This window comes from Rhinolophus hipposideros, assembly GCF_964194185.1.
Source record: "Rhinolophus hipposideros genome assembly, chromosome: 4".
NCBI classification, from domain to species: Eukaryota; Metazoa; Chordata; class Mammalia; order Chiroptera; family Rhinolophidae; genus Rhinolophus; species Rhinolophus hipposideros.
Genome location: NC_138050.1, coordinates 80,703,435 through 80,722,731, shown reverse-complemented (window position 1 = coordinate 80,722,731; position 19,297 = coordinate 80,703,435). Strand labels below are relative to the sequence as shown.

General features: G+C 32.9%; 1 protein-coding gene across 2 annotated transcripts in view; it reads left to right on the top strand.

Annotated features, from left to right (window-relative positions):
• Positions 1 to 19,297, top strand: part of UCHL3 (ubiquitin C-terminal hydrolase L3) — a 47,135-nt gene that overhangs the window by 12,978 nt on the left and 14,860 nt on the right. For both annotated transcript variants that reach the window (XM_081046105.1, XM_081046106.1), the window contains 3 exons: positions 1,000 to 1,156; positions 1,736 to 1,821; positions 3,686 to 3,733. In XM_081046105.1, coding sequence (XP_080902231.1) covers positions 1,000 to 1,156; positions 1,736 to 1,821; positions 3,686 to 3,733 — 291 coding nt within the window. The remainder of the gene's footprint in view (positions 1 to 999; positions 1,157 to 1,735; positions 1,822 to 3,685; positions 3,734 to 19,297) is intronic.

Below are 19,297 nucleotides of genomic sequence, written 5' to 3'. Positions count from 1 at the left end.
TTTTTAAAAGCATAGATTTAGAAAAAGCATAGATTTTTAAAAGCATGATTTAGAAGCACATTCATAAAAATTATTTTTAAAAGCATAGATATATTTGTTGTTAGAAGCAGTTTCTTAATTATGGGTTTTCATAGACATCATTTGTTTTTTTTATGGCAGGGATCAGCAAACTTTTTCTGTAAAGGGCCAAATAGTAAATAATTTCAACTTTGTGGGCCTTAGAGTCTCTGTTACAACTATTCAACCTTCTAGTATGAAAACATCTGTAGACACGACTAAAATAAAACGTTATTTCTGAAAACAGGCTGTGGGCCAAATTTGACTTGAAGGCTGTAGTTTGCTAACTCTATTGGAATCTGAAACTTATAAGAAAACAACAGACAAAAGAATAAAATCATGTCTTTGCTCTCCCCCTCGTCCTTCTCCTCACTTATTTTTAAAGTCTCTATTATTTTTAGCCATGTTTTACAAATGAGGCACAGAGACATTAAATAACTTGCCAGAGTCTCACAGCTAATAAGGGCAAAGCCAGGCAGTCAGATGTGGAGCTCCCACTTCTGACATTCATCATTTCTACCATGTTTTTACAGCCACTTATTATAGATAATGGTGAATATTTGTTACGAATATTGTATGCTCATAAATATAGTGTGAATTTTTAAATTATACTGTGATTTAACAACAGAGAAATGTAAAAAATAGAAAGTAAAAATCCTCCAGTAATCTCATCTCAGAGATAACCTCTGTTAAGTTTTTGTATAAACATAAATGAGAATTATATTAGTATATATTGATCTAAAAGCGCTCTGTAATCATAGGTAGATTTCTAAGTCAGAATATATGAGTCTACTTTATTCTTTTAAAAATGCTTTATAATATTCCATTAAGATATATGTTAACCAAATACCCATAGATGGATATTAGCATTTTTCAAGTTTTATGTTTAAGTCCTTTTTAATGTATTTTTTTCATATGCAGACTTGACTTTTTCTTTAATAGTATGAAGTATTCAGAACAGAAGAGGAGGAAAAAATAAAATCTCAGGGACAAGATGTTACCTCATCAGTGTATTTCATGAAGCAAACAATCAGCAATGCCTGCGGAACAATTGGACTGATCCACGCTATTGCCAACAATAAAGAGAAGATGCACTTTGGTAAATAATTTCCCATCACTGCTGCTTTCTCCCCTGAAGTTATAAGTTAACTTACTGAGCACTAGGTGGTGCTCTAGTTCTTTCTTTCAAAATACTAAATAAAGTGTTTTTCCCGTTCTTTTATAATGGGACATATACCAGGGGTGCAAAAAAAACATACATTTTAAAAGATGTCATTTATGTATTATTTTTTAAAGTTGAATTGAATTACAGTAGCAATGTGTAGTATGACGTTCACTCAAAAGATGGTGTTAATCAAATGTATGCTGGCGGCGTTCATTGTATTACAATTTTAATACAGTTTTTTCCTTTCTTAAAATGTATATACATTTTTTGTCACTGTCTGTATATACTGTTAGGAGAAATGTTAATCCTTGCATACGTTTATATTGTTGATAAATAGCGGCTTAACAAACAAAAACAACTTAGCCCCTATCATTTACCTCAATATTCTTGTATTCCTAATTTACAAGTGAAAGGGTTTTACTTGAAAAATAGGTAATATGCTTCTAGTATTTTTATATATCAGACTCTTTGAGATATCAAGGCTTTTCAACTGTATTTTTTTAATATTCTCAGAATCTGGATCAACCTTGAAAAAATTCCTGGAGGAGTCTGTGTCAATGAGCCCTGAAGAACGAGCCAGATACCTGGAGAACTATGATGTCAGTACCTTCTTTCTGCCTTGGTTTCATATGTGGGCAAAATTTTGTGGGATTGTAGATCCCATTTGTGGGTTTGTCTTGAACCTGTAGTTTTGAACATATACGGATTTTGTCATATCCATTAAAAAAGGCCTTTTGTAATTTTCAGGTAACGTTACTGTAATGTCCATAAATGAGTTCAGTTCTTTTCTATATCCAGAGCTGAATGAGAGAAAAAAAGCAGTTTGATTTATAAATTTATAAAATACCTTATGATTGACCATCCCTTACCGTTCCCTCCCTATAATAACCATATGCCTGGCAATACCCTGTGTGTCTTTCACTGGGAATTTGGAGCAAGGTTGAAGACCAATGGAAAAAAACAAAAGTTTAAAGGTAGATGTTATACCTAACTCTTTTATCAGCGTAATATTTTTGCATGTGGGAAAGACAGAGGCTACATAATCTAGTTTTAAATGATTTCACCATTTCATAGAATTTTCTTAGAATGGTGTTTATATTTTATTATTTTTGAAACCTGTTTTTTCTTTTGAAGGCTTTTTTAAAATTTATTTTTCAATTATAGTTAACATATAATATTATATTAGGCTTTTATCTTTTAATAACATCATTAAGTAGATTGTAAATTCTCTGAAATTAAAAGCAGTGTAGTGTACAAATTATTTGACTAGAATAATGCCTTACACAGAGTTTGCCCAATACGTTTGTTGATTTAATTATCTTATTTTTGCATCCTAATGTACTTTGATTATTTTAAACTGTTATTTCTTTAAATAGACTGCAGATCTCATAAGACATCTTTATTTTACTTAAAAATAAAATAACCTAAAAGTCCACAGTAATCCCACCAAAGAAAGGTAGCCACCATTAATATTTTTTATACTGAATATATATATGTATATACACAATTTTTTAAAGCAAAAATTTGATCACAGTGTAATATTGTTTTATAACTTGCTTTTTTCACTTAACTTATCACAAACGTATTACATACCAGTAAGTATATATTTGACATCATCAATTAATGGCTGCATAGCTTTTCATTGTATAATATTTTATTTAACCAATAAATTGTCATAAATTTAATATTTTTTCTTTTTTCCATGTTTAAAAAAGTACTATAAAGTGTATCATTGAACCTAAATCTTTGCAAATATCCTTAATTATATATACTTAAGTACAGTTATATGCAAATATATAAACTTCTAGAAGAGAATTGCTGGATCAAGCAGTTGCATGTTTTGAAAGCTTTGATTCTTACTGCCAAATTGCCGTTCATCAAGGTTGTACTTTCACCTGTAATTTACTACTTTGCCCATTTCTCTTCATCTTTGCTAATAGTGGGTATTATAAGAGCATTTGTTTTTAAGTTCAGGAAACTCAAATCTCTAGCTTCTGATAAACGCATGCCTTTGGCTGCACATTTCTAAACTGCTGACTGAAGCTGCATGATTAAGCATACATACAGCCAGAGCTGCAGAGGAGCATGTGACCTGGAGAAACACATAAGCTAAGCTTCTTCAGTCTATACCTGTGAGATGCCTACCTTACTCTAGTCTCAGATGAAGTGTTAAGTGTTAATTCTAACAAACAAGTTAAATGACTCCCACTTACACCTGGAAATCACAAATAATCCGATATTCAATTTCCTAAGTCTTCAGAGATTGTGGATTGGAAAGTACAGCGATTCATTTAGTTACGCAGAAATCCTTCTTAAATATTTAGTATGAACCTTTTCGTAAATGTCCCCCAATTTGTTGTTTCTTACAACACTTTAGATGTTAAAAGTTAGCATTGTTGTTTTCATTTAAAAAGTAGGATGCAGTCATTTTTTTCCTATTAATACCTTGTATTCTTATTACAGGCTATTCGAGTTACTCATGAGACCAGTGCCCATGAAGGTCAGACTGAGGTATTTCACATTTTTCAGAACTTTTCTTGCCATCTGTAAATTTCACCATAAATGTGTTGTATGGCATCTAGAAAACTACTTGGACTTTTTCATTCCTTTGAATGAATTTGCTCAGGTAACAGTAGTCACGAAGCAGCATGAGGACATGTTTTGACAAATGGTTAGCATGCACTTTGATGTCGGCCATCTCAGTTTCTCCAACTGTTTGGGTAGATTGCAGGTTAATGGGAAGGGGGCCTGTGTCTTCCCTCTCAGATTGCTTTGACTCGCAAGTATTTTGAGAAAAATACCTGTCCTGTAGTACAGGGAAATAACCTGTGTGATTTTCAGGAGTCTTCCTCACACCCAGATTTTAGCAAAAGGCTGCATCATTCTCTTTGCTCAGTAAATCTGTTCTGGGGCAATGTAATGGTCTTTACCATCTTTACTCTGTCAGCTAGTTCTTCAGCAAGGTTGCTTCTCTTCTCTCACCTCGTTTTTCATTCTGGTGATTTTCCTCATTCTCTTCTTCCATTTCTTGTTTTCTTTCACTTTTAATTAAAGTCATTTGGTGTATCGATAACACATTTAAGTGTTAACACCAGAGAATTATAAATTTTTATCTTTTTTATCCCATATGTGACTTGAGACCATGCTTTCTCATGTACAAAGATGGCATTGCCTTTTTGCTTTAAAAATACTTTTAAAATACCTGATTTAAAAATAGTAAGATTAACTATTTCCACTATCTCCAAAAACATTTTTTTAAGGAGAAAACAATTTGATCTTTTCATAGATCAAACTGGGTAACTGAACATTTATAAACCATTTAGGAATTTAAACATTAATTCTCCTTAATTATTTCATACTTTCTCGTTTACTCTCTTCTGCTGTCAGAAATATGGACCGTTGTTTCTTTGACTACAATTACACACACACACACACACACACACACACACACCATGTCTAAGTGGCACCAGACTGGAAATTTATGAAATGCTCTGTTTTTTGAATTACTTTATATGATCCTGAATATGTTCTCCATAATTACCATGTTTTGCCTTTTTTGTTTATAAAAATTAATGCTGATGATGATCAGCATGAAATTTGTGAAATAAAAATATTTTTGTAATACAGGAATTAAAGGCTTTAATACATGTTTACTTTTAAAAAAATGCTTTGTGATACCCTCTCTTGCCTCCTTTTTAGTGCTTTCTCTAAATTATGGCTTTAATGCCTCATGAGAGATTATGTTCACAGCTCTTTTTCGAGACCTAAACTCCTTCATTTTTTTCTAATCTTAGTTGCCTCTTAGACATCATCTGAATGACCACCAATATTTTAGAATGTATTTATTCTTGTTTGAGTTTATTATATTGTGTCTTAAACTTTTTCTTCCCTTTTATTTTCCCTGTTTCTTACAATACCATAGTTCCATCATATATTTTCCCTACTTTCACTAATCTAATATAAATCTGTTTAACTTCTTGCCTGGAACATCAACTTCTTATATAGATTCTCAGTCTTTAATTTTCATTCTAATTCTCATTCATTTTTACACAGTTCTGCTGGATTATGTTTCCTGAAATGTAACCTGAATCATTTGACTGCTCAAATTTTTCTAGGGGTTCCCCATGTACATGGAAAACAGTGATTCTCAGATGAGATGAAAGTAGAAATTAGGATTTTCTGGATGGCTTTTTCAAATTGTACTCCCACAAGAATTAATCTCTTCTGCTCCTTTCGTGTCTCCCATAGAGAATCACTGCTAGAGTGAGCCATATTTTTGATGTATATTATAGCTCTAATGTGTATTGGGGTGAGAAAAAAAAAAGCAGTTGAGAACCATTCCCCAGGCATATGCACAAAATTTCAGCCTCTTTAGCCTAGCTGTATTTAAGGTTTTCCTAATCCTTGTCCTTCTAATTTATCAACAATGTTTTCTCTTTAAATGTTTCTCTTTAGCCATCCCTCACTTTATTGTTGCCATGATTTATCTCTTGGAATTCCCTCTTCCTAAAAATATTCCTTCTGTCAATCTCTGTTCTTAATTCTATCCATCCTTCAAGATTTGGCTTGAATACCACCTTCTGCATGAAGCAGTCCATTATTTCAAAGGACTCTTTTATATGACCCCTACTATTTGCATTTTAGCTATTTATTTTCATTTTTTTTTCTGAATACTCAGAATCTTTGTTTAGGTCCTAAAGTATCTGATAATACGTAAATAACAAAATATTGCTATTAAGTCCTTTTGCCATTTATTTCATTTGTGTAGTAACCATACTGAAAAAAATCTCCAATTATTGGATTGTGATTTATATAAGTTACACTTACAAAACTAATATTTCTAGTCTTTAAATTCCGGTGATAGAGCACTTTTAAAAATGTCTTTCTGGGGGTGGCCTGTTAGCTCACTTGGTTAGAGCGTGGTACTGCTAACACCGAGGTTGCCGATTCAATCCCCACATGGGCCACTGTGAGCTGCACCCTCCTTACCAAAAAAAAAAAAAAAAAAAAAGGAAAAGAAAAAATAGAAAAGAAATAGAAAAAAAGTGTCTTTCTGTGTTTTATAAAATAAAGCTGTAAAAGACAATGATAAATAAGTTAAATGTGTATGTTAAAAAAAAATTACTGACTTGGACGGGTTTATTTCTGTGCTCTCAATACATTTCCATTGATCTCTGTGTATATCTCTATATTTTCATATTTTTAAGATGCATATTTTTTCATATTTTAACAGCTCTGAAATTAGGATATATCTTACAGTTGATGTCATAATTTACTTGGTAGTATTCCTGTCTTAGTGGTACATAAAGTGATATATCTTATGGCCAGCGATGCCTTAAATTTGATGAAATGTGGTATCAGATCTCCCTTACTACGGCTTGTAGACATGGGGTTGGTGTCTGATTCTTTTGGGCATACTCCAAAGTATCCAACACCATTCCTTGCACAGAGGCACAATGCATATTTACTAATTCACCAGAATTCACTCAGAACTATCCTTAGTGGTGTAAAAACTACAATAAAAAAAAAAAGAAGGCTAAATCTTGGTTTTTCGTAGTCCCCTGAATAAACAAAACATATCCATTAATCATTGTTCCTCAATAAGGCACTATTAACATTTTGGGAAAGGTTCAATTCTTTGTTGTGTGGGGCTGTTTTGTGCATTCCAGGGTGGGATTTAGATATTATATTCTAGTCACTGAAAGAACAAAAACCAACACTATACTTTTCCAAATCCAGTATCATGCAGCTTAAAACTCCTGTAGCAGGGACTATTTTCGTGATCATCTCATTTATGGTTCATCTGCCATCTAAGAGCTTAAGTCTTTGTCATTATTACTATCTCCACTGCTCTCTGTTCTAGCACACTGGTTTTTGTCAGTCCCTACAAATAACTCGGTCTTTCCCATTTTTTTTTCATTTATGTGGGCTATCATAACCAAATACCACAGACAGTGACTTAAACAATAGAAATGTATTTTCTCACAGATCTGGAGGCTAGAAGTCAATATCAAGGTGCCATCAGGGTTGGTTTCTTGTGAGCCTCTCTTCTTGACTTGCAGACAAGTGCCTTCTCACTGTGTCCTAACATGACCTTTCTTCTTTGTGCTTAGGGAGAGAGAGAAGTCTCTTTTCTTACACCAGTGTACACTAGTGCTATGAGATTAGGGCCCCATCCTTATGACCTTATTTAACCTTAATTAAAATCCCCTCCCCCTCAAATATAGTCACATTGGGGGTTATGGCTTCAATATAAGATTTTGGGAGAACACAATTCAGTCTACAACACAGTCTTTGTGTTTTCTAACAACCTAGTATTCTTCTGGATGTAGCTCTCTTTTTTGCATAGTTGGAACCTTCTCATCCTTTAAGTCTTACTTTAAAGTCATTTTTCAGAGAGGCTTTCTTTCATCACTGTTAAGTCTGTCCATACCTGTGAATTTTCTGTGATAAAATCTTGTTTATTTTCTTCCTGATACCTTTTAAATAATCTGTACTACTTTCTTTTTTTAAAATTTATCTGTTTATTTAGTAGAGTATAAGTCCCATGAGGGCATGGGCCTTTTTTTGTTGTTGTCATATTTACCTTGACACCTAAGCTTGGCATATACAGGCATTTATGAGAAATTACATAGTATAAAAGTAAGGAGGACAAGATGTAGGTTTGTATACTGACTCTACTATGCTAAGGAATGTATCTTTTAGTAACGTAGGTGACATACTTTCCTCAGCAAAAAGGAAGATAATATCATCTACCTTATAAGATTGCTGTGAAGATCAATGAAACTGAGAGCTAGTTCTTTAAAAAGACATACAAAATTGATAAACCGTTAACCAGACTCATCAAGAAAAAGAGAGAAGACCCAAATAAATAAAATCAGAAATGAAAGGGGAGAAGTGACAACAGAACCACAGAAATACAAAAAAAATTTACTAAAATAGTATGAGCAACTGTATGCCAACAAATTGGACAATATGAAAGAAATGGATGAATTCCTAGAAATATACAATCTTCCAATACTGAATCAAGAAGAAACAGAAAACCTGAACCTATACTAATGAAATTGAATCAGAAATAAAAAAACTCCCAACAAACAAAGTCCTGGGCTGGATGACTTCTCAGGTGAATTTTACCAAACATTCAAAGAAGAATTAACATCTGTTCTTCTCAAATTATACCAAAAAATTCAAGGGGAGGGAATGCTTCCAAGCTCATTCTATGAAGCCACCATTATCCTCATTTCAAAACCAGACAAACACATTACAAAAAAAGAAAATTATAGGTTAATATCCCTGATGAACACAGATGCAAAAATCCTCAACGAAATATTAGCAAACTGAATTCAGTAATATATAAAAAAAACATACACCATGATCGATTTAAACTTATTCCTGGGTTGCAGGGTTGGTTTAATATCTACAAATCAATTAGCATGATACACCACATAAACAGAATGAAAGATAAAAATCATATGATCATATCAATAGATACAGAAAAAGCATTTGAAAAAATCCAGTAACAATTTATGATAAAAACTCTTAGCAAAGTAGGAATAGAGGGAACATAATAAAGGTCATATGTGACAGACACACAGCTAATATCATACTCAACGGGGAAAAGCTAAAAGCATTTTCTTAAAGATCAGGAATAAGACAACAATGTTCACTGTCATCACTTTTATGTAACATAGTATTCGAAGTACTGGCCACAGCAATCAGACAAGAAAAGAAATAAAAGTCATCCATATTGAAAAGAAGAAAGTAAAACTGTCATTTGCAGATGACATGATACTATATAGAGAGAACTCTAAAGATTCCAGCAAAACACTATTAGAACTGATAGATGAATTCAGTAAAGTGGCATGATACAAAATTAATATTCAGAAATCAGTTGCATTTTTATATACCAATAATGAACTATCAGAAAGAAAAATTAAGAAAACAGTCCCACTTACCACTGCATAAAAAGAAAACAAAAACACTTAGTAATAAACTTAACCAAGGACATAAAAGACCTGTATTCAGAAAATGATAAGACAGTGAAGAAAGAAATTGAAGAAGATACAAACAAATGGAAGAATATACTGTGCTAATGGATAGGAAGAATTAACAGAGTTAAAATGTCCAAACTACCCAAAGCAATCTGTAGATTCAGTGCAATCTCTCAAAACACTAATGGCATTTTTTAGAGAATTAGAACAAATAACACTAAAATTTATATGGAATCATAGAAGACCCCAAATAGCCATGGCAGTCTTGAGAAAGAACAAAATGGGATGTATCGTGCTTCTTGATAACAAACCATACTACAAGGCTATAGTAATCAAAACAACATGGTAGTAGCATAAAAACAGACATGTAGATCAATGTAACAGAACAGAGAGCCCAGAAATAGACCCATGCCTGTATGGTCATTTAATCTATGACAAAAGAGGCAAGAATATATAATGAGGTAAAGTCATTGTTTTCAATAAATGGTATTGGGAAAACTGGACAGATACATGCAAAAAAAATGAAATTGGACCACCTCCTTATACCATGTACAGGAATAAACTCAAAATGGATTAAAGACTTAAATGTAAAACCCAAAACCATAAAACTCCTAGAAGAAAATATAGGCAGTAAACCCTTGGGCATTACTCTTTAGTAATATTATTTTTCTGATGTATTTTCTTGGGTAAGGGAAACGAAAAAAATAAGCAACTGGGATTACATCAAACTAGAAAGTTTTTGCACAGCAAAGGAAACCATGAGCAAAGCAAAAAAACAACCTACTGAAAGGGAGAAGATATTCATCAACAACACATCTGATAAGGGGTTAATATCCAAAATTTATAAAGAACTCATTCAACTGAAGAGCAGTAAAACCAACAATTAAAAAATGGGCAGACCTGAATAGACATTTCTCCAAAGAGGACATAGACATGGTCAATAGACATGAAAAGATGCTCAACATCACTAATCATCACTAACCAGAGAAATGGAAATGAAAACCACCACAAGATATCACCTCACACCTGTCAGAATGGCTATCATCAGTAAAACAACAAACGTGTTGGTGAGGATGTGGAGAAAAGGGAATCCTTGTGCTCGTAGTGGGATTGCAAATTGGTGCAGCTCCTATGGAAAACAGTATGGAGGTTCCTCAAAAAAATAAAAATAGAACTACCTTATGACCCAGCAATTCCACTCCTGAGTATTTACCCAAAGAAATCCAAAACACTAATTCAAAAAGATGTGTGCACCCCTATGTTTACTGCAGCACTGCTCACAATACTCAAGACATGGAAACAACCAAAATGCCCATCAATAGACAATTGGATAAAGACTAAGTGGTTCATACCGGGGATACCCCCTCCCCCCCAAAAAAACGTGTATACAAGTAGACACTTTGGTCAACATTGCTCAAGCAGTAGTTTGCCATAATTAAAAGTGTCTAGACGCTGATGGTAACCACTCTGAGCACCTCTTGTAATTGCAGAAGTCAAACGTGACTAGTATTCATCTTTTGGTATTGGTATATATTGAATATTACAATTGTAATACAATTTTTCTTAAAATGTGTATTCATTTTTTTGGCACCCTTTGTATATACAATGGAGTATTGTTCAGCCATAAAAAGAATGAAATCTTACTATTTGTGACAATATGGATGGATTTAGAGGTTATTATGCTAAGTGAAATAAGTCAGACAGAAAGACAAATACTATATTGTCTCATTTATATAGAGAATGTAAAGAACAAAATAAACAACAGCAACAAAAACAGAAACAGATTCATAGATACAGAGAACAAACTGATGGTTATCAGATGAGAGGAGGTATGGGAGGCTGGATGAAAAAGGTGAAGGGATGAAGTACAAATTGGTAGTTACAGAATAGTCACAGATATGTGAAGTACAGCACAGGGAATGTAGTCAACAATATTGTAATACTTACGTATAGTGCCAAGTGGATACGAGACTAATTGGTGGAATCACTTCATAAATTATATAAATATCTAGCTACTGTGCTGTATGCCTGAAACTAATATAAAATAATATTCACTGTCAACTATAATTGAAAATAAAAAAATATTTTAATTAAAAATAAAAATCACTCACACACACACACACACACACACACACACACACACAAAACAGTTGAGATCAAACAATCCTGTGGGATTTTTTTTCCTTAACAGTTTTCATGAGCTTTTTCTTGTTTCTTGAAAACCTTGTTCATAAATAATTCTTCATGGCTGTATACTCTCATGTGAATGAACCATAATTTACTTTCCAATTTCCTTAACTTTTGATGTTTTGATTGTTTTCATTTTTTCAAGTTAAAAATGTAACTTAATTGAATATTTTTGTTATCCATGTATTCTGGTTTCTTTCTTTAAGACAGTTTCTCGTAGATAGAATTACCTTGAATCAAAGAAATGAACATTTTTAAGGCTTTTGTTACATGATATGAAATTGTCTTTCTTTCATTTGATCAACCAAGTAACCTGTTTGGGCACTTACTGTGCTAGGAGCTGTATATACCAAGTTGTTAAGATGTAGTTTGTGTCTACGAGGATCTCTTCAGTGGTGATAACCTCAAAACTAGCCCTTGCCAGCATTGAATTCTATTTTTAATATTTGGCTTGTTTGATAAGAGGGAAATAATATGTTTTATTGCTAATGACTTTTCAAAGATCTTTTTAAAAGTTTGTGACATGAATTTAAATCACTGTAAATTTAAATTATAATTCATTTACAGTGAAATATGCAATCTATTTTGGTTAGTGTTATTCTCTAAGAGGTTTATTTGACTATTGGGTAAGCAATAAGTTAATTCTGATTTCAAGTATGTGTTCATATATATGCATACACAATTAAAGATAAATCTGTGTGTGTCTAGTGGGCTTTTTTGACCCAATCAATGCAAATTATAAGTGGGCAAAAATAGTGTCAAATTTCATTTTAATTAAAAGTATAGTTTGCATGGTTTCATTTTATTCTAGAGTATAGTTTCGTTAGTTTGATTATGTTAGAATTACAAGGAGTTAATACGCTCACATTCATTGTCTTAGGGGTTTATTTTCTTCTTGACTTTGAAAGAAACTGTGAAAGTATTAGGAAGAAACTTAGTTCTTATATAATATACAATTTAGGTTCCTGATTTTCTTGGATGAATCATGGAGACTCTGGTTCGTAAATGGACTCTGATGAAAAATATGCATTTTAATCTGTATAGTCCAGTTTTGTGAAGAAGTCTGAAATTGCAACTTTCTGATCTTTTCTTATTTTTCCCCCATTTACTTTCCATACTCCATTTTCTTTATTCCCTTCCAACAAGACTTAAGGCAGTCTTTTTTTGGCAATTTCATTTTATTTAATTCTTAAAATTAAGACAGACTCTAGACTTCTATCCCAGCTCCTTTGCCTTTTGTGTTTTTTTTTTTATTGTTGTCGTTTTTTTTGCATTCATTCCTTGAATGAAGACATGATTAAAGTATGTATGGAGTTAAATGGGAGAGCTGAGTTTGAAGGAGAGAGTACAAATTAGGATTGTTCGTAGTGGGAAAAATAATATTGAAATGGTTCTTTTTGTTTCTCTAATTTCAAGCACTGACACCATGCCATGTATCCATATATGTAGTCAGTTCTTCTTTATCTAATATCACTAAAAAAATTATTTAAAAATGGATCTAGTTGTTGAAAGGGTAAGGATGTAGTTACTATTGTTCTCTTTACACATTTTTTCCTTTCTTAAGTTAACAAATGTTTTGTCCGAAAATGGATCAAAATATTTTTTTTCCTTTTTAATTTTCCTTTCTTCATCTACTTTTGTTTTTTTTTTTTCATTTTTTTCCTTTCCAATATCAGGGTTTTGAAAATGGAGCTATTAAACTGTTACTATTTTAAAGGAAATCTTTTAGCCTAAATCCATCAGTTTACTCTTCCAGATCTGACTAGATGTAACTCTTCTGTCTAAAAACGTCTTTAGCAATAAAAATAGAGTCGAGGTTGTGTTTGAGGATGATGGGATTTTGTGTTTGTTTTAAAGCACAGCTCTCCAAAACAGAGGGCAGTGTTAGAATTTAAGATTTTTTTCATTTGTAGTAAATGAAAATCCTATTTGGGGCTATTCTTCAGATTGTCAAAAAATAAAATAAAATTTCTGGGACTTAGTTTGACTAGCTTAACGATGTTAAACTTGAGTTTAATGTAACATGTAGAGATATAAGTAATTATATGAATAGCAATTTCTGACATGGAGAACTGTAAATGAAGTGATAAAACTCAGTTTTGAAACCAGTAGGAAGATAAAAGTCAAGAGTATCTCGAAATCTTTGGGCATATGGATTTATTAGGTGAGCAAAATGAAGAAATGTGCCATTTATCCAGTGGTATTTTGTGAATTGTGATACATAGCCCATGTTTGACTTCTTTGCCAACTAAACATGTAGGAAAATTTGCATTTTTTGCATAATCTGGTTTTACTTTCCTATTTTAAATTTGGACCTTGAATTTCATGTAAAGTATTGTACTGAACTTTACTTGAAAATATACAGAAATCCATTTAGAATTAATTTATAATTTTGGTTTTAAACTTAAAGTTTTATATATGTGTACAATTCTCATACATACGCACACACATTCTCATACACATATGTATCACATTATAATTTTACTTCTTTTCATAGCCTTTAGCAGCCCTAGAGAAGTTCCTATTTTTTTTTTTCCTTTTCATGTGTCTTCTTTTAGACTCAGTGGTATTTCTAAAGTCTGAAAGGACATGACAATGAAAGTACATGGAAATAACAAAATTGTCATGATCAAGTGCATATTTCATCAACAGGTCAATAAAAGGAATCATGATTTCTAATGATCATCTAGTAAGAAGCTAAAATTCTTTTAAAAGCTAAAAAAAAAAAGGGTTGAATTTCATTTTCAGTATTTTAATTCTCATTTCTACCCTGTAAAGGAAAGAAGGCATTATGAAGAAAGTGCACATTGTTCTCTACTAGAGATCCACAAATACTGTAGGTAGTCAAGCCAAAATATTCTCACCATGAAGTGCTTGGCATTGCTAGAAACACTGGGCATCATTTTTGGATAATACAGTGTCAATCTTGACTATTCTTCAGTGTCATTTATTGGTCAGTACGAGGGAAATTGAGGTGCTTATCATTTTTTTCCAAGTGTTTTCATCTTAATTCTCACTGCTTTTGAAAGTATGGCTGTTGAAATGTTGGTTACTGAGTGCATTTTTTGTGGTAGGCATTATACTAAGCACTATATGTAGCCTACTCTAATCTTCTCAATTTCTTAACATAGATATTACCCCATTTAGTAGACTGGAAGACTAAAAGTTACTAACTTGTCCAAGGATACAGTTACTAAGTACTGCCCATACTCTTAAGGAAACAAAATATATAGATATAGGTATCAAAATTGCTAAAATGAACACAAATGAAGAGAGGTTCTTTTTAAATTTATTTTTTGTCCTAAAAGCAAAGTTATACAGAGCTAATAATTTAATACAAATATGTAACAAAGTATAAATGAATATTCAGAGTTGTGCTGAATACTTTGTTCTTTATGACACAATATCTAAGTTAGCTCTTATTCAGTAGTAGATTTTTCCTTATTTTAAACAAAATTTTACACATAAACCAACCACTGTCTTTTGGTAATCATGTTATGTATATTTTGCACTTGATCTTAGCCAAAAGGCCAGGAGCAATAGGTTATATATATTTTGGAAAACAGTAATTATTTTAAGTATCTACCAGATAACTACCCCTTTATGTTCAGGAAATTACATGGTTATAATATTTTTTTCTTAATAACCGGATGCCCATTAAAATGAGAAAATGTTTTAGATATAAGCCAAAATTTACTTACTTTATTTTAGCATTTTAGAATAATTTAGGTTTAAGCACTTACGATAACTTACCAAACACTGGATTTCTTAATATAGAAGTACTTTTTGGCCATCCCTGTGGCCCTTTTTTTAGGAGATCTGTATCGTTTCTTTTTAGCTTTTAATAGCATTTCTAATTCGTTGGCTGTTATTAAATAGTTCAAAGAGTAATCTCTTCATTTTTTATACACACAGTGACATGTACATTAACTGAAGGAAAAGTGAGCTGGCTTTTTAGACAGACACACTACCCCCCACTTTTTTATTAAAGGTTTGATTCATTTATTTTTAGCCTTCATGCCATTTCTAATTTTTTGTTACTATTAAGCAGTTTTAAATAGTCATTCACTAATTTTTACATGTACAAAGTGAATGTACAAAGTGACATGTACCTTAATGGTGAAGGAATAATAATTTGGCCTTTTAGGACTCAGTTGTTTCGTTTTTGTTTGTTTGGTTATTTGGTTGGTTGGTTGATTGGCTGTTTTGAACTAGTTATACATTTGAAAAATAGAAAGGTTTGAATAGTGTTTGGGGAATATAAATAGAGACAGTAATAGATTTGCATCTGTTAATCAGTTGATGGTCGGTTGAACCCAGCACTGTCATGAATGCTTGTGGACTCACTCTCCGTATTTCTTTTTTTTTTTTTAATTCTGAGAGGATTTAAGTCAGAATCAGAATGCTTAAACATCTCTTGCAATGAATGCCTGTACCTACTTCCTCCATGCAAAAATAGTGTGTTAAATTCCTTTAGAGTACTTTCTGAAGAGCAAAACATTTAACCTGCTTTGAAAATTCTTAGGGTTTCTGAGCAGCCTGTTCTAGGTTTTTCCGAACTGTAATGAAGAGATAGGTTTATATTACATGTAAAGTGGTGTATATGAAGTCACATTATCCTGTTACAATACCCAACACAGTAAGCAGAGGGGACACAAGTTCAGTGTTAATTCCTGATAAACAGTTATGTTAATAATAATTTTAATGAAATACATAATTTTTAAAGCAATTTGTATTTCTGTACCAGAGCTGAAAAACTGAGGACTGAGTTCTTTATTTAGACACTCGAGAAAGTGAACTCTTTATTAAGACTTCTAAAAGACTCAAGAGTAAATTGTAGATATTTGATCAGTTTCAGTTAGCGTGGAAAACAATGTGAAAACTTGGACATTTAGTCTTAAGATTCAGCTCATATTTAAAATTTTTATATTTGAGAGCAAGGCTAGCTTAATTACTTAAGCAACTGCATTGACAATTAATATTAGGAAAACCTAACATCTTTAATCTTTAAATTCTAAGAAGAAAGACTAGAGATTTTAAGATTCTATAATAGCATACTTTCATCTATTGAAATATTACTCAAAAGTCTTCCTGAATTATATAAATTTTCATTGTTATGTCTGTAATATGAATTAAATTATCTTTACAGATTGTACAGTGGGAGAAATATATATATATATATACATTATATTCATTTAGCATTAGGAGGTAGAAATAAATATGACTACAGTAAAAATTTGGAATTATTGGTTCTAATGATTAACATCTCAACATATTAATTTACTTATTAAAAACAATACTTAGTGTGTTGGCACTCAAACAGTAAGACAGTGGATTAAAGACTTTCCCTTCCTAAAAGCTTTACAAGGTAGTTACAAGTAAAATAGTCATAATATAGTAATGTACGATCCTATTTTTTATGCTGTGGAACAGTTGCCAGATACATACACACACATGCAGACACACACACAGACACACACACGAATATGAACCTTAATATGTGGAATATGTGGAACTTTTTTAGTGAGGTATACTTTTTTTAAAATTTTATTATCATTTTTAGTATATATATTCCCCCTTTCTTTCTCTCTTCTTTTTTCTTTTCCTTGCTCTGCTTTTTCTCCTCTTTCCATTTTTCTGTATTGATTTTTTTTGGGGGGGGGAGATGTTGCTATTTTTTTATTTGTTTCTTTTGTTTTGCTTTTTGTATTTTTGGTATCTTTGTGTCAAGTATTGGTTGTTGGTTGTTTTTACATGTGAGCGTATTTGATTTTGTTGTTGTTGTCGTTGTTGCACTTGTTGGTTTGTTTTATTCTGAAATCACCCCACACTAGGGCCCAGCCCAAGAGTCACAAGAATCAGCACACCCTACAACCTACAACCTACAAGCGGAACACCCAAAGGGAATTCTCAACAGGCACAAGAGCCCAAAGGGGCCAAGTCTCGGCTGAGTGGTCATCCCTCACACAGCAGCTCATACACTGTGGGCATAATCAATTCTCACAGCTAGTCCACCTGGGAGTCAATCCCACTTACTGACAAGCCAAAAGCAATCAAAGCTCAACTTCAACTGAGAATATACACAACACAAGGGACACCTCTGGCACACACGCACAAGAGAATAGGGAGACTGTACAATTCAAATATAAAGGACTTATAAGTCCACCCAGCAAAGACTGAGAGACCTAGGGGATCTACCTAATACATTGAAGCAAACACAGAGAGTCAGCCAGAATGAGGAAACAAAGAAACATGTCCCAAATAAAAGAAGAAACTTTAAGAAATGGAACTAAATGAAATAGAGATAACCAACCTATCAGAGACAGAGTTTAGAACATTGATGATAAGGATGTTTAAGGAACTTAGAATGTACAGAAGGATAGAGAAATCATAAAAAAACAACCAGTTAGAAATAAAGAATATAAGAACTGAAATAAAGAACACACTCGAAGGAATTACCAGCAGGTTGGATGAAGCAGAGGATCGAATCAGCGATTTCTAAGACAAGATAGCAGAGATCACCCAAGCCGAACAACGAGAAGAAACAAGAATGAAAAAACAATGAAAATAGTTTAAGAGACCTGTGGGATAACATCAAGTGAAACAACATGTGCATCATAGGAATACCAAAAGGTGAAGAGAGGGAGCAAGGGATCAAGAATATATTTGAAGTAGTAATGAGTGAAAATTTCCCTAAGCTGGGGAAGGGAATCGACACACCCAGAAAGTACAGAGAGTTCCAACCAAGATGAAGCCAAACAGGCCTATACCAAACCACATTATAGTTAAAATGGCAAAGGTTAAAGACAAAAGAATCCTAAAAGCAGCAAGAGACAGGCAGCAAGTTACTTACAAAGGTGCTCCCATCTAGTGGGGTATGCTTTTGAACTTATCCTTTCTGTTTTCATTACTTCCTTTTATATAAGTTTATACTGGAAAACGCGATGAGCAAAAAGAGGGCTAAAGTCACCCATAGATAATGTGGTGGAGTTTGGGCAAAAATTATGTCTTTAAATAGAAATGATCATAATTTCTTATGACCTTATGGGATTATGGTAAGAGTGTATAGCACCTTTAGGGCATCTGGTACATAATAGTAAGTACTTTGTGGTAGCTATTATTATTGTTGACTGATGAACTTATTGTTGACTGACTGAACACACACACCTATGTGAACATATTCACTACCACATAGTTTATAATTGTAGAAAACTAGAAACAACCTAAAAATGCAATAATATATTTATGGTACATCTTTTTAAGGAATAATATTTTGATATGAAAAGTAATGTACAAATATACTTATCGAAGTAAATAGATGCCCAAAATATATGGATAGTGAAAAAAGCAAAATGCTAAAAATTTTGACAAATTGCTAAAGCCCAAGGATAGGCTATCACGACACTGAGATCCCTATAAGTAGCCCAAAAAGGTGAGCTTACATTCGCTCTTCCCAGACCTCACTGAGTGCTCATGAGGTAGACTGGGGACGAGGCAGGAGAGAACCCTAATGTTCAGGCCTGGGAGAAGGGAGCAGCTTCTACTGTGGGAAAGCCATCAGGCCCAGATACTTCTCCTCTATGGAACACAATGTAAAGACTGAGACAGAAAACCTTACCTGGGGATAGAACAGAAAAGCAGAGAGGCGGGAAATCCTATGAGAGAAACCAATGGGGGAGGGAAGGAACCCTTAGAAAGCCCTGTCCTTGATATAGCCTACCTATGACGGAGGCTGACCCAGATCCACAGAGGACGCCTCCACTTTCCCACCGTTGGACCTGCAGGCACCGATAAACAAGCTTCAAACGTGTGGCGATGGGCCAAGGACATGAAGAGACTTTTTTGTTGAAATATAGGCTCTAAATAAAAGTCTAAAACTGTGAGTGGAACAAGAACA